This window comes from Delphinapterus leucas, chromosome 17, assembly GCF_059928025.1.
Source record: "Delphinapterus leucas isolate spDelLeu-1000000601 "Yukka" chromosome 17, BTC_Dleu_Yukka2, whole genome shotgun sequence".
Classification (NCBI taxonomy): domain Eukaryota; kingdom Metazoa; phylum Chordata; class Mammalia; order Artiodactyla; family Monodontidae; genus Delphinapterus; species Delphinapterus leucas.
The window spans coordinates 9,844,791-9,862,084 of record NC_143145.1 but is presented as its reverse complement, the minus strand read 5'-3'; the positions used below and the strand labels follow the sequence as shown (position 1 = coordinate 9,862,084).

The following is a 17,294-nucleotide window of genomic DNA, read 5'->3' as shown; positions in this document are numbered from 1 at the left end:
GTTCTCTCTTCTTCTTATAAGAACACCAGTCATACTGAATTAAGCTTCCTCCTAATCCAGTATAAATTATCCTAACTTGATTACATCTGCGAAGGCCCTCCTTCCAAATAAGGTCATATTCTGAGGCTCGAGTGGACATGAATTGGGGGGCAGGCGCTATTCAATCCAATATAGAAGTCATGGAGGTGACCTGAGCAGAGTTTGATTTTATAAGGATCACTCTGGCTGCGGCACGGAGAACAACATGTAGGGAGTGAAGGGGCTGTTACCGCGATCCGGGAGAGAAATGGAACAAGAAGTAGGGTTAGAAAGGTGGAGAAAAATATGAGTGATGACCAAGAAGATGATCCAACCGCTCATGATCATGACCGGATATCAGGGAAGATGGAGACGAGGAGCTAGTGTGACTTGGAGAGCTGGTGGACCACTGATTCTGTTCACTGAGAGGGAATACTGAAGAAACAAAAGTTTTGGAGAAGGAGGGATCTATTTTTGTTGCGTGAATGGAGGTTGAAATGATGATTTCACTTCACGCCAAATTTCTACTTGCTTTGAGAGCCTAGTTCTCAGCCAGTCTCAACTTTATAGACTCCGACTGCTAACCAAGAATAGTTTCAATATTTTTAAAGGCCAATTTGGACTTTTTTACTTTCATAGATAATTTACAAAATGGCATCGCATGACAGTAAACCTCTACTTAACTGATCCAATAACTTCTTACTGATGGACGTCCCCAACATGTTAAATACTCATAGCTAGCTGACCCTGTCTAATCCACCTCCCATGTCTGCAGCATCAATTATGTTGTATGTTTACCTAGAGGCAGTAGGTGTGTTTCCAAATTTGTTTATGTCAGCTGTAGCTGCAATTGTTAAAACAGAATGTAATTAAATACAGTACAAACAACAGAATGTGAGTGTGAAAAGAAAGCAAGTTTTTGTTTCTATGAAAAGTTGAATGCTTCAGAAATACTCAGTTTCCTTCTTTTTTTTTTAAACATCTTTATTAGAGTATAATTGCTTTACAATGGTGTGTCAGTTTCTGCTTTATAACAAAGTGAATCAGTTATACATATACATATGTCCCCATATCTCTTCCCTCTTGCATCTCCCTCCCTCCCACCCTCCCTATCCCACCCCTCTAGGTGGTCACAAAGCACCGAGCTGATCTCCCTGTACTATGCGGCTGCTTCCCACTAGCTATCTATTTTACGTTTGGTAGTGTATATATGTCCATGCCACTCTCTCACTTTGTCACAGCTCACCCTTCCCCCTCCCCGTATCCTCAAGTCCATTCTCTAGTAGGTCTGCATATTTTTCCCGTCTTGCCCCTACATTCTTCATGACCATTTTTTTGTTTGTTTTTTAGATTCCATATATATGTGTTAGCATACGGTATATTTTTTTCTCTTTCTGACTTACTTCACTCCGTATGACAGTCTCTAGGTCCATCCACCTCACTACAAATATCTCAGTTTCATTCCATTGTATATATGTGCCATATCTTCTTTATCCATTCATCTGTTGATGGACACTTAGGTTGCTTCCATGTCCTGGCTATTGTAAATAGAGCTGCAATGAACATTTTGGTACATGACTCTTTTTGAATTATGGTTTTCTCAGGGTATATGCCCAGTAGTGGGATTGCTGGGTCGTATGGTAGTTCTATGTTTAGTTTTGTAAGGAACCTCCACACTGTTCTCCATAGGGGCTGTATCAATTTACATTCCCACCAACAGTGCAAGAGGGTTCCCTTTTCTCCACACCCTCTCCAGCATTTATTTTTTGTAGACTTTTTGTTGATGGCCATTCTGACAGGTGTGAGATGATATATCTCATTGTAGTTTTGATTTGCATTTCTCTAATGATTAATGATGTTGAGCATTCTTTCATGTGCTTGTTGGCAATCCGTATATCTTCTTTGGAGAAATCTCTGTTTAGGTCTTCTGCCCATTTTTGGATTGGGTTGTTTGTTTTTTTGATGTTGAGCTGCATGAGTTGCTTGTATGTTTTGGAGATTAATCCTTTGTCAGTTGCTTCATTTGCAAATATTTTCTCCTGTTCTGAGGGTTGTCTTTTCGTCTTGTTTATGGTTTCCTTTGCTGTGCAAAAGCTTTTAAGTTTCATTAGGTCCCATTTGTTTATTTTTGTTTTTATTTCCATTACTCTAGGAGGTGGGTCAAAAAGGATCTTGCTGTGATTTACGTCATAGAGTGTTCTATGTTTTCCTCTAAGAGTTTGATGGTGTCTGGCCTTACATTTAGGCCTTGAATCCATTTTGAGTTTATTTTTGTGTATGGTGTTAGGGAGTGTTCTAATTTCATTCTTTTACATGTAGCTGTCCAGTTTTCCCAGCACCACTTATTGAAGAGACTGTCTTTTCTCCACTGTATATTCTTGCCTCCTTTATCAAAGATAAGGTGACCATATGTGTGTGGATTTATCTCTGGGCTTTCTATCCTGTTCCATTGAGCTACATTTCTGTTTTTTTGCCAGTACCATACTGCCTTGATTACTGTAGCTTTGTAGTATAGTCTGAAGTCAGAGAGCCTGATTCCTCCAGCTCCGTTTTTCTTTCTCAAGATTGCTTTGGCTACTCGGAGTCTTTTGTGTTTCCATACAAACTGTGAAAATTTTTGTTCTAGTTCTGTGAAAAATGCCAGTGGTAGTTTGATGGGGATTGCACTGAATCTGTAGATTGCTTTGGGTAGTATAGTCATTTTCACAATGTTGATTCTTCCAATCCAAGAACATGGTATATCTCTCCATCTATTTGTATCATCTTTAAAGAAATTCTCAGTTTCCTTCTTAAAAAATGCTTTTAAATTAGGTGTGGGCATGAAATTTGCAAAAGACGGGAAACAAAGAAAATTCTACAATGGCTCTCAGATTGCTCTAAAAGTATTTTTAAATTACTTGCCCTCTTTTATGGTCAATCCATTTTGAGTGTGGCTTATGCAAAATAGAGAGTATAGAATTCCCTTCAATGGACCCATACTCACATCCAGCTGAAATAAAATATTTTAAGCGTGGATTATTTTTTAAAAATACATATTTTATTTTTCTCCTCGTTTATTCTACTACCACTTTTGAAATGTGCCTTCAACTATCTCCAGGCTACAAATCATACCTTCCCTTCAGCATTAAAGTTATTAGGTTGTGTTAAGTTTCCAATTCCAATTTCTTTAGTCAAAATTCCCCGGATGGATTTATGAGATAAAAGGTCCCCACATGGCTCTTCAGCTGCTCTTCAGCTTCTCCCGGCTGGATCAAAGGTGTTGAGAGCAATGATGGTGATTGATTTCTTCTATCTGAACTGCCTCTGTAAATGTTAATAGTATGCAAATGAGTGCATAATGATGGCCTCTCTTGGGATCAAGGAGAGTATTTTAAATTAGTACTGCACGGGGATGCCAGATATAAGAACACAAATGGCAAGAGGAAAAACTATAGTTACTAGAATCGGAGCATGTTCTGTTTTAAAACTCAGGCTGTGGCCCAGGCGGTCCAACAGTTCAAGGACCAACCATAACGCCCAACTCTCATCTATATTGCTTGATTTCCTCACAGCAACCTTGAGAGATTATCATTTTTGACAGATAAAGGATCCAACGTTCAGAGAGTTTAAGTGGTGCACCCAAGGTCACCCAGACGTGGAGTAAGTAGCAATCAAATCCAGGTTTGTTCTTCTGTAAAGCTTTCACTCTTCCTGCCATGCCAAAAGATGCAAGTAATGTGCTAGAAAGATTGCAAAGAACTAGGCAGCCAGGTGGTTGCAAGAGTTGCAAGGGGGTAAACACAAATCCTTTGAGTGAAGTCAGCTGCCAGGAGGCTCAACGGCCGTTAGCACTGTGTGTCTGCTCACTGTTCAAAATCTTACTGACAGAGGGGATCACGGTGCTAACTGCAACACTAGGCAGCGTGATAAGAACCCGTGTTAAGTAAAAATATCTAAGTGCCAAGGAAAAAGAAGTAGCTCATGACTGGAAACAGCAGAGGAGGCTTTCTAAAGGGAGGACGTCTCAGCATCGGTTTGGGGTGTTGGCGAGATTTTCAAAGAAATAGCCCTAACATTTGTGGAGTTCTTTATAGTTGAAATAACACTTTTTCAGGCAAATAACATAAGTTATTTGTCTCTCAGAATGCCCCCGTGGGTTAGGGTATGCATTATCATTTCTAATTGAGAGATGAGGAAACATGCACAAAGGCATTCGACAACTTGTTCAAAGTCACAAGAGCAAGTTGGAAATTGACATGGGATGAGCATCTAAGCTGGCACTGTCCAGTAGAAATAGAATATGAGCCGGTGCACACATAAAAAAGGGAAAAGAAACAGTTGAAATTCATGTCAATGGTACATTCTATTTAATCTTGTACACCCCAAATATATCATTCCCATATGTAATCAGCATGTAACCAACATGTAAAAAGTTATCAATGAGATAATTTGCATTCCTTTTTTCTTCTTGGTATTGTCTTCAAAATCTGGTGTGCATTTTATGCTCCCAGCACATCTCAATTTAGACTAGGCACATTTCAGGTGCTCGATATGCACACGTGGCTGGTGGCTACTATATTGTACGGAGCAGAGTTTTTCTGATTCCTTGTCTTTCTGCTCTGCTAAACTGTCTCACAAATACAGATGGAGGGAGATGGGCATCTCATACAAAGGGAACAGTAGGAGCAGGTAATCATGGAGGGATGCAGTTGGTACCTCAAAACGTGTAATCAAAGAGTTTAATACGGAGTTAAGGAACCCAACAATGGGTGCTCAAGCCCCCCAAAACTAGGAAGAGTAGAGCTACAAACACTCCTGGAGCCTGGAAAAACCTGTAGCCTTAGGAAATATCTGCCTGAGAGAAACTGTGGCCTTTGGGAGAGAGATGGAAGCACTGTTAGTGCACCATCCAGCCAGGTAGACAGCGGGGAGATCAATCCATGGCCTCTTCGCCTTCCCACCCTCAAGCCTCCAGCCAGTGCCTCTCCTTGTCCAAACCCGACCAGCAGTTAGAGGTAGCGAGCCTGCTAATGCATCCATAAAGCTTAGCCTCCTGAAGCACAGAGAAAGGCAGAGAAGGGTACAGCCTGGACCTGGAGGGCAAGAAATCAAAGGTACAGAAGTGTGGGGCATGCTTACTGGTTTGGATGGAGAGTAGCAGTACAAGGACAGTGGTAGCAAGTGACACGATTGAAAAGTCGGGCAGGAGCCAGGTAGTGGATGGGTTGTGATACAGCGCAAACGAGATTGGTTTAGAGTCTACAGGCGGTAGCAATCCGTGGGGGGCTTTAGTGTGAAATCTTCTATAATCAAAATTGGGCACAAGAAGATGATCCTGACAGGCATTACACTCTGTTGGGGTTTTGAGATGTGAGTTTCATCCCTCACCTCTCAAATGAACCTGCTGAGAAACAGATACAAGAGGCAGACAGGAATCAAGACACTTCATTACTAGCAAAAAAGATGGGGACCGGGCTTCCCTGGTGGCGCCGATACAGGGGACGCGGGTTCGTGCCCCGGTCCGGGAAGATCCCATATGCCGCGGAGCGGCTGGGCCCGTGAGCCATGGCCGCTGAGCCTGCGCGTCTGGAGCCTGTGCTTCGCAACAGGAGAGGCCACAGCAGTGAGAGGCCCGCGTACCGCAAAAAAAAAAAAAAAAGAAAGAAAAGATGGGGGCCGTGGCTGCAAAGTGAGTGAACAATGAGTGTCCTAGGCCTTCTTTTTGTACTACCTACAGCTCCTCAGCCAGAGACGGAGCATCTGGGCCACTGTAGGACTCACTGAATCAGTGCGTTCCCTATGGCGAGGAAAGCAGCCTGCATGGGCAGGCTCCCGGCGGAGAGAGGAGGATCCGCATTCTTACCCCACATAAGGCCTGGACACGAATACATTACACGGGACTCTTACTCTCTGTGAGATGGAGAGGGACTAGTATAGATGCAGAGAAAACAGGAGCTCGTGCTCCATACATTCCCATGAGGTCTCACATATGTGTAGAGTCTCCCATGTCACAGATCAGAAAGAAAATGGGAAGAAGCGAAATACAGCTTCTTTTTCCAGAATCATTTTAGGATGGAGTGACTCCAGGTAGTTAGAGCAGTTCACACTGGTTAGAAACTGGTTAGCGCCAGTTAGGAAGCTATTCTGTGGGAGGACTTAAATCGTGTTAGAAAAAGAAATATAGGGACAGTTAGTAAATACAGGGGATTATGGCATCAACAGGAACTGGTACCACAGTTGATGTGGGTGAATCAGGTACAAGGAAGTGCTATTAGAAAGAAAATGCATTTTGGGGGGATGAGAGAATCAAGGACAGGCTGAGCCAGTGGTACCTGTGGGAGATGCAGCTGAAGCTGTCCGGCAGGATGTTGATGCTGGGCATCTGGAGCTCAGAAAATAACATGGTGTTAGAGATACTGACATGGAACCATCCAGAAGTGATGGTTGAAGTCATGATAAATCCCCAAAAGAGAAACAAGAGATAAAATGGCTAGCTGATGGTTCTTTAAATTTAAAAGAATTAAAATAAACAATCAATTCCTCAGTCACACTGACTATATTTCATGTGCTGCTAAATAGTTATATGTGGTTAATGGCATTTGGAAAACAAAGATACAGAATATTTCCAGTCATCACAGGAAATTCTATTGGACAGTACAGTTGTGGAGTATTATATATTGGCTGAGGGTGGTGATTGGAAGAACACTTTACTTTTTCTCCCCAACACACCTGAAAGAAAAGAAACGAAAGTACGAAAGAAGTGGCGCACAGAGGCAGAGAAGCTTTCAAGGAGTAAGATGATCGAGAAGATGCCTCCAGGCAAAATATAGCTTTTAAAATGTTGCTTAGGCGGAACTCTACCTAGGCTGAAGTCATTTATGTAAAGGAATAAGAGATAAGTGAACTTGGACTGGTAGATGGGAGGAAGTTAACGTTGTTAATTGTCAAGGAAAGATCAGACTCCTGGTTTGGAGGACAAGGACCCAACAATCACATCATGGGAGGAGAGTGTTTCCCAAATCTATTTATTCACATCTATTTTTGAGTGAACGGACATTTAGCAAACACAATTATAGCACCCATTAAATGTTGATTGTCTCTGCTTTTCTTCCTAGCTTGAGTTTTCCCCCTCTTGGATCCACAGTTATTGTGAAGAGCACAAATGAAACATGTATCCAATCCTCAAAGAGTTTACAGTGTAGAAGGAAAAATAACAGCAAGAGCATAGCAGAATGTAGAAGGAGATTAATTCCCCAAAGAAATATACAAGTGAAACACTCAAGGAGGTCACAGCTAGGTGGAAGAGAGAGGGTCTTGGTGGAGGAGGTGAACTTTCAGCTGAGTTTTGAAGAGTGGATAAGGTTTAGGGATGAAAGGAATTTATACCAGGTGGGGGAAAAGCATAAGCAAAGGCACGAGTGTAATAAGATAAGAAGAATATTCAGGAAACTGAGAATGTTCCACTATAAACTAGAGAATAGTTAATATGAAATATATTAATAACAGATAAGGATGAACATGATAGTCTTGTTCATGGCACATGGGTGGTCTTAAATGTAAGAGAAGGAGAATAGCACAAAAAGGTTTTTCTGGCGCATAATGAAAAGACCTATCTAACTGGAGCAGAAAAAACAAACATTCTGAGGTTCTGCAAATTCCAGGTCAACTTTGATTCTTCCTTGAATGAATGAATGTCAAGGCTCTGCCTTACGAGGTAACAGTTATCTAGAGCTTGAAAAAACACTTCCCTAGATGCTACTGGGCACCGACATGCATTCAAACAACCAACTCAAAACTCTGTAAGAAACCCAACTTTCTCACCCAATCTATTGTGCAAACCATTAGCTTACACCAATATTGTCTGACAAAGATGTTTAAGTTAAACAAAATTGCTTTAATACAGCTAAAACATCTGCTGCATTTCATAATAATCTTCCTGCTGTTGCAACATATGCCATCTTCAGAAACTGTATTCCAGGGCCCTCAGAGCTTTGGAGATACCTCAAAATGCCATGATTACCATAAGCAGGTTTCAGCAATTCTCAAAGATGAAAGAAAAACTATTAATTCATTTTCATATTTAAAACAAATATGGGCCATTTGGATCATTTGCAAGAGAGGTGGGATTACAAAAACTACAATAATTAGAATCTAACTCCCCAAAGAGAGATGTTGTAAGACGTAGCTTCCAGATGGAAAATTCCTTTCACAGGTCTGTATAAGACACGTTCTCAGCCTGTCCCAGGCTCTCCTGAATTAGATGAGTCCTCCTCCAAATTTTTAATGGGGATCACGGTGGGCACAAGTCTCTTTACTATTTTTTTGTTTTTGGCCATGCCACGTGGCATGTGGGATCTTAGTTCCCTGACCAGGGATCAACCCGGAACCCCCTGCAGTGGAAGTGTGGAGTCTTAACCACTAGACCACCAGAGAAGTACCAAGTCTCTTTACTTTTATACAGAAGAAGAATTATTACAACATGACCCTGGTTTAGGTGGAGGTGAAAGGAGCCAAACTTTGAATTCAACATAACTCAGTTAAATAAATGTTAATCAGAAGATCTTATATTTCAGCCATTGTGCTGGATAAATACCAGAGAATCAGATGAATCATGTAGAAGAGCTGCCTTTAAGTAGTCCTTATTGGCCATGGAAAAAGAGAAATGCACACTAGTAAACATTATAAAGTATGACAGGTTCTATGATACAGTTAACTTTAAGGCATGTTGGAAGTATAAGGAAAACATTTCAACTCAACAAGCAAGCCTCACTGAGGAAGGGATGCTGGGACGGTAAATCCAGGCAAGAGACATTACTCTGCAAGTAATGAGAGGCAGGTGGCTTTCTAGGCTGCAAGAACCACATGACACAGAGCAGGGAAATAGCAGTTCAGGGAGCTGATGGTCATTTGGTTTCATGTGTGTGGCAAGGAGGCAGAAAGGGATGTGAGGAGAGAGTAAAAAGGGTGGATCCTGGAGGACCTGTTGGGTCATGCATGGGGGTGTGAATTTTATCTTGGAGGGAATGTTGCCATTGAAGGGTTTTCCTGCAGAGAAGAGTGACATCAATGTCACTGTCATCACAGCATCCTCTCTAATATGCCTCGAGCACATCCTCCGCCTTGGGCTGAGAACTGTTCATCCTTAATCTCACCACAACCTTGGAGGAAGGTAGGACCATTATGATCATCTTACGTCCACAAAATCAAGGTCTTTGGAGGAGAGTAGTCTGCCTAAGTCCCTACGACCAGGAAGCACAGGAAGCAGGACTGGAATCCAGATCTTCCAGACATTGAAGATTTTGCTTTTGACACCTACGGTGTACTGGTTCTGAACCAGACCGGGCTTTGGGGATGGAGACCAAGAGACCAGACAGGTAAGGGATGCTTAGTATGCTCTGTGCTAGTTGCAACCGATGACAAAATTGTTAAAAAAAAAAGAAAAAGACCAAGTCCTTGCCTCCCAGAAAAAAGAGCCAATATGTGCTCAACTTCTTGAAGCCGATCATCTAAATTAAAAATGTCAACATTTGGGCCCATTCAGTAGTTTCTTCCTGGTATTGTGCCAGGTGCTATGGGAGGGAACAGGGTTATGGTAAAGTTGAGAGTCACCTTCAAGGAACTTTGTTAAAAACCTAGTTCAGAAGAGACCTGGAGCAAAGAGTTTTAGCATTTGCTGGTTCCTCCTGTCTGCTTGCTCTCGACCTTAAGAACAATGCCTGCAACTTCAGGTTATCCAAGGAAAAAGCCTGATTCTCAGGACTTCAAGTATCTCATCATGGTGTGGGACCCACCAAGCAAAAGGAAGCATGGCTCATGTGCCACTTATCCTTTAGCTATTGCTTGGCAATTTTTCTTTGGAAAAATGATTAGTAACCATTATTAAACATTAAATATTGACAATCTCAGTCATTTCAGAACCATTTATTCCTCACTGGTTTTCAGAAACTGCTACCATAGGTCACTCTTAAGGGACAGTTTATCCTAACAAACAGGCGTGCAGTGATTCAGATCCAGTGTGGCATGCTGTAAGAGAGATCTGTAATAGATTTTGTTCATTTTGACATACAGAGTACATTGAACAATGCCTACTGCACAGGTTAACACTCAGTAAGTAGATATCTCCCCTGAGTGGAAAAGTGCAGTGTACTCAAGAAAGTACACAACTTTGCTGCGAGGTATCAGAGGAAACCTGCTTCCCAATGTTGCCAGCCTTCATCAGATCATATATATCTTGTCATCAGTACCTTTGCTAATTCTTTCTTGCTTCTCTTCTGACGATTAAAATTTTGTTCATCCAATCCAGAGGAGAGACTGAGTGTTACTTGTCTCTGTAATTCCACCATGAATGGGTGGATGAATAAATAAATGAATGATCATGGGAGTGCTTATAAGTGCCCTGACAGTGTTCTCTCTTCCTTCAAGATGTTTATATGTATTGTTTGAGACCTTCATGCCATACTCTTTACTGCTTCTCTACTGAGTTTTAAATCCTAGTCACAAGTCAAGTCAGGCATCATTTCTTTTAGCTAACCTTCTATCAACCTTCCGTTTAGGTAGAACCCAAACACCATATAGGTGTCTGTGTAGTTGTCCATCTCTGTCCATAAACTGTGTAAGACCAGGAATTGACTGCTAGTCACCATTATAGTCCCAGGGTCCAGCAAAGCTCATGGCACAAAATAGATCCTCAATAAATGAATTAATTCATTGATAAACCTATTAAGTCACTTAAATATTTCCTTTGTATTCTACCACAAGAGAAAGCCAGTTCTTGAAAAAAAATCCTACAAAACTTGAACATTTCTGTAGAATAAGACCTCTTGGTTCTGTATGCAAGTGCAAAAATAAAATGCAGTTTAGTCACCCTTGAGATAATTTCCTAAGGAAAAAGGATCTGCTGTCACTTAGGCACTTGCAATGTTTTCCTTCACATGATATAGAATTTCTAACAGTTGCAGTATTATAATTAGCTCTGAAGATGTAAATGGGGTTGGATTTGTGACTGACATTTAAAATATCGAGAGCCTAATGCTGAGTTCTGATCACTGTACACTGAGGAGAGCCACCATCCTGATTTCCTTCTGTGTGAATAACTTTCAACCGGGGTTTCACCTGAGACAAGCCAATCCATAACATGTGCTCAAACGAGTCCTCTTGGGATTGAGCTATGATGGCTGATTCATATAAATCATTGTACACCATCATGCTAGTAAAAACTCTTCACTGAGCTGCAAGGGCTCTGCATACAATATTTTTAACCATTAAGGAGCCTCTTCAGGAAGGGTATTATTATCCCCATGCTACAGGTGGAATAGCTAAGACTCAGAGCTTGCTCACGTTCACTAGGATAGTAAGCAACTAAGGAAAGATTTCAAATCCTGGGCAGTCTCATTTGAAAGCCTGTGCCTTCTCTGCCCATCTACCACTGAGGAAGTTCTCAGGGATAATGGAAACCTGAATCAGAGATCAATATCAATGGAAAGTAATTTTAGCACTGAATGATAGAGCCAGCTAGCTTACATACTAGCACGGGAGGGAAAGAGAGTGGCCAATATACCACAAATACTTCATCAGAATTGTACACACAGGACTATAACAAACCAACAGCATATTCTACTTAATCCACAGAGCAAAGAACCTTCCACCAAAAGAGCCTCTTCTTGTATTTCATCTATAAAAAAAATGAGGCTGACTTATAGTTTTGTATTGCTTTATATATGTCACCTTATTTGAGGCAAACACAATGCTGAAATAAAAGATATTGTCCCAAGTATGGACTAGGAACCTAGGACTGACAGTTAAGTGGTTTAGGTGGCCAACTAGGAGGTAATATGTCTGCGGAACGAATTCTAGCGAACTTTTCACCACATTCGAGTTGTCACTTGTTCTCACCTCTGTGTATTACTTTCTTCTTCCTTCCATCAACTTAAAAAAAAAATAAAGATTAGAGAGGATGGAGGAAGCTCCCTTCACTGTGTTAGATTACTACATCATAGTGACTCTGAGACACTGAACTTGGAGAATGGGAAAAGAAGAAAAGCCTTATGGGTATGATAAGGCAATCATTTTCAGTGCCTCCAATATTTCACATACATTAAATAAAAGACTGAGCTTCCCAGACAACTTATCCACAATTGCAGTTCTGGTTGTGACAGAGCGTCAAGAACAGTTGATGAATTATTAATACAGCAGCACTGTCTGAATTGGCATAGATCCCATGGAAAGAGTGACGTGCCTGTCTGGCAACTGCTCTGTTTTGCAGAAGAACACAATGTATATGTATATATAACCTGGAAGATACTGGGAGATGTTTATTGTACAAGGTGATTTCTTTCTTAAAGTTATTTTTCTAAATTATTTTATAGTGATGTTCAGGGCAACTACAATAAATCTATTAGGAGGTTCCATAATTGTTTTAGGCTTCAACTTAGAAACGTCCTAATTCTGAATCCTATGAAATCCATATAGGTTCTGGAAATTCAGTAGTTTCCTCTGTGCCCCTGGCAATAACATATGGCAGTGGGAGTTGAGTTTTGTCAGGTTGCACCCTACCTGTCCACCTCCTTCATTATCACACAGACCTGGCTTTGCTCATTTTAAAGATCCATGTTTTACCGATGATTCGATCAGGTTAAAATGAAAAAAAATGTTGCATTTTTTGAAGCTAATTTCTTTATAATGTCTCAAACCATTATGGCATAAAGCTTAAAATAACAAGCGTATGTCCATAGACATAATTTTAAAAAAGAGCCTGGTACAGTAGAACCAATAAATCTATTGAGCATAGGATTCCCATGAGCATATAAACATGTTGAAAATAAAATATGCTCATTCTATAACCAATTTTAACACATTCCTGTTATTCCTATTTGAACATTACTTTCAGAGGCAAAGATATGCATTAATTGTAAATATATGAATAATTTTAATAGGAGCAAATCTTTATTTTTTTGAAAGCTAATTTTATTTTGGGGAAACATATCATTTGAGGCCAAAGCTATTTTGTAAAACCTTATAACATCCACCCAGTCAGAATGTCCAAGAAACTCCTTTATCTTAACCTCCTCCAGCTAAAACTCATGGTCTCCACCTTGAACCAACTTGCCTTCTTTTCTGCATCCCCTATCCTGGGATTGGTATCATGTTCCATAAAATTTATTGTGTTCAATGATGTCTTCTGAAAATCAGGATGAAGTATTAGGAACTACACATGTAAAAGATTTTCCTCTGAGCTTCCTATAATTTGAATTGCTATGTAGTAAAAAATTTATTTGAAACAGCCATTTATAGTTTGAAAAAAGGAGAGTCAAAGATGAGAATGCTAATGGTTTTCAGAAACCATGGCCTTGTCCACAAACACAGATGTCAGTGAAAAGTGTCAGAAAATCACTTTATGTCTAGAATCATTTTATTTCTTGTGGGGAACAATTAATTGAGTGTGGCGAATAAAGCTAACTCACTTTGACCCGTGAGTCTAACATAACTATTTCCATAAGAGCGTATGGAAAAACCCGAACAAACTTTTTGGCCAACCCAATATTTTAGACTCTGGAATCCCATGACAGAAATTCTGAAAGAACACTTGCAAGCCAGGATGTGTTTGGGGAGAAAAAAGCTCCATGTAATCCAGAGACTGGCTAGGTGACAACCAGGGCATATGGCCCTTCCAGTTGGTACCTGTCTTTGGTTTTCCGTCTCTAGGCGCAGCCTGGCTTCCACACACCTCCGTGTCTCCAGGAAGGCTTGGCGCTGGGCCCGGTCTGACAGGTAACTGATAAAGATTCCAGCCGTGTTCATACACATGAATAACACTGCCTGGGCCACAACCTAAAACAGAAATACAGACATAGCCTGGTCAGGTGGTTAAAACAAGAGCTGTTTGCAGGCAAAGAGAAAAAGTAAATAAATAAAAATTTCCAATATAAATCTTAAGGTAGTAATCCAAATGTTTAGTAGCAGGTTAGTAGAACCTTCATTCAGGTCTTGGGGTCAACTCATCTCCTCAGACCTCCCTCAACCACTCTATCCAATTTAAAGCTTCTCTCTCTCCACGTTTGAATTTGAACTCGGATTGGAAACCTCAAGTAAAATAGGGCAGCTTCTTCTCTCTTCCTCTTCTTAAGGGGCTGGGGAACCAGGTGAGAAGAAGAGAAAGAGATGAATAAAAAACAGGAAAGGTGTTAGTTGAATGGTACTACTGTATTTTGACTTTGGTACCGAGTTCTTCTTGAGTAGCATGTAGGTCCTGATGTTCCTAACTCAAGAGAAGATGTCTACTGCTTTCCATCTCCATTGCCATTACCCATCTCCTAGGCATCAAAATCTCCTGGCTGGACTCTTAAATTAAACGTTGTACTTTCACATTTGCCCCCTTCCAAACTTCTCTCTAGTGAAGAAAAGCAGGCAGATACTGGAAGGGAGTCAACACTTGGAAGAAAGAAACAGCATAGTGTGGATTTCTTGATTTTTATGGCTTTAGCTTGTGGGCAGGTAACACTCAGTATAGGGTAGGGGAGAAAAACTCCAATAGAAAACCCCAGTGGACTGAAGAAGCAAAGAACAGAGTTCAAAACAACTATGGCTGCTGAAAAGTGAGAGGAAAAGCCCCCAAAGAAGAGAACCAATGAGGGGGAACCTTAAATTCCTATATAAACTCTTCCCTAAACCACATATGCACAGGGCAAACAGCAAATGATTGAGTTGATGATAAAAGAATTGAACTGAGATTTGAACTGCATTTCAAAAGACAAAGATTGTCATTTGATGCCAACCAAGTTAACCACTTTCTAAAACACAGCACAGCAAAACAAAAATCACAGTTTCCAGAAGAATGTAAGAGAATCCAGAGTCTTAACCACATAACATCCACAATGTCCTGAACATAACATGAAATTATGTGGCATGGGCATATACAGAAAAATGTGACCCCTTCTCAAGGGAAAAGATAATCAACATAGACCTGTTCTGATTTGACCTGGGTGTTGGAAGTAGCAAACAAAAATCATAGTAGCTCTTACAACTTTGCTCAATGATATAAGAGTAAATATGCTAGTAATTAGTGCAAAGATAGGAAATATCAGCAGAGAAATAGAAACCACACACATAAAATGGAAATTCTAGAACTGAAAAACACAATACCTGAAATTAAAATTTTACTGAATGATATTAACAGCAGAATTTAGATGAAAGAAAAAAGAGTCAATAAGCTTGAAGCTATATCAACAAACCAAAGACAATATGAAGAGCAGTCAGAGTAAAATGTTATATATAAGAGACATACTCTCCAGTTATGATAATGATTTTCATTTAGATAAAAGAAATGCATCGCTAAAACATAATGATATAAAAAGTTTGCAAATCAAAACAAAATAAAGCTGGTTTTGCTGTGTAAATACATATTAAAGAGAATTTAAGGAAAATCATTAGAGATAAATAGGGTCACTATGTAAGTATAAAAGGTTTAATTCCTCAGGAAGATATAAGAAGTATGAACTTGGACACATTTAACAATATAGCCTCAAAACACCCAATACAAAGTAAGATATAAATCTATGGAATTATTTATAAATCTACAATTATAATGGTCTATTTTAACACAATTTTCAGCAGTTAATAGATAAAGATTTTTTAAAAATCAACAAAGATAGAAACAACTTGAATAGCTCATACAATTAACAACCTTGAAATGGAACATGGTATGCAAGTTTAATAGTACAAATTCTTTTTTAGGCACATATTGAATATTTGTAAAATAAGATTTTATGATAGGACCTGAAGTTGGCTTAGCCTCAGCAAATTTCAAAGAACTAGTATCATGTAACCACAGTCAATGACTACAACAACATCAAGTTACAAAGCAATTTAAAAGATAACTAAAAGAATACCATGTGTTTATAAATTTAAAATACTTCTAAATAACTCATGGATCTAAAAATATATCATAATGGAAAATATGTATAGCTAAAGAATAATGAAAATACTACTGAAAAAAACTTAGTAGTCCTCACCAAGGAATATATAATAAATGCTTCATTAGAAAAAGAAAAGTATATATATAACTGATTCATTTTGCTGTACACCTGAAACCAACAAAACATTGTAAATCAACTATAATAAAAATTTTTAAAGAAAGAAAAAGAAAGGCTGAAAATGAATGTGCTAGCCATTCAACTTAAAGGTTTAGCAAAACCCAAAAAACAGATAAATCCAAAGTATGTAAAAGGAAAAAATAAGAAAGGAACCGAAATTAATGAAATAAAAACCAAATATAAAATACAGAGGTTCAATAAAGTCAAAAGTCTTTTTTCTGAAAGGACTAATAAAACAGTAGCACTTCTTGCAAGCTTAATAAAGAAAAAAAGGGAAAAGGTTCAAACAAGCAATATTAAGATAGAAAATTAGAATTTAAATATATGGAGAAATTAATAGATAATAAAAATATATTATGAAGTTCAATGCTAATGAAAATCATAAATGGAATTACATATTTCTTAAAATATATCTTTATCAAAACTGACTCAAGAAGAGAAAAATTAAATAAATGCAGTCATAATTAAATATCTTTCCACAAGGAAAGCAACAGGCCCGGATGGCTTCATCAAAGCATTCTACAAACACATGTTGAAGAAATAACTTAAATATTTCATAATCTCGTCCAGAGAGTAGGAAAATAGGGAATATTCTCCAACTCAGGTTATAAGGCTAGCAGCATCCTGCTACCATAACCAACAAAGTTGGTGCATAAAGGTAATTAACAGATAAATCTCACTCATGAACATGAAAGAAAATTCCTACACATAATATTACTAAATCAAATCCATCAATACACAGAAAAAATAATTCAGTTTGACTACATTAAATTTATCCCAGGAATCTGAGGATAGTTTAACATTATCCAATCAACTAATGCAATTCACCACATTAACAGCTTTAAAAAAAAACATATAATCATCCCACTGAGATGAAACAGCATTGATGAAATTCAATATTCTTTCATTTAAAAAAATGTGGAGATTAGGAGTAAACTTTCTTAATCACTATGCAGAATATCTACAGAAACAAAGACAAAAACACCTAAAATGAACAACTTACTCAATGATAAAAGGTTAAAAACATTTGCTTAAAGGCCAGGATGACAGTTATCTCCAAATGTATTCAACATCATTCTCAAATTCCAGCTATCTCAGTAAGACAAAAACAGAAACAAAATAAAGGTGATAAAACCTGGAAAGGAAGAAATACACTTTCATTTTTGCAGATAATTATCTATGTGGAATATCTGAAAGTCTCTACAGAAA

At 39.0% G+C, this 17,294-nt stretch overlaps 1 protein-coding gene across 1 annotated transcript in view; it reads right to left on the bottom strand.

Moving 5' to 3' along the window:
* The window catches only part of ADCY8 (adenylate cyclase 8), a 217,235-nt gene that overhangs the window by 157,225 nt on the left and 42,716 nt on the right, over positions 1-17,294 (bottom strand). The window contains exon 2 of the mRNA XM_022554032.2: positions 13,675-13,824. Within this exon, the coding sequence (XP_022409740.2) occupies positions 13,675-13,824 (150 nt within the window). The remainder of the gene's footprint in view (positions 1-13,674; positions 13,825-17,294) is intronic.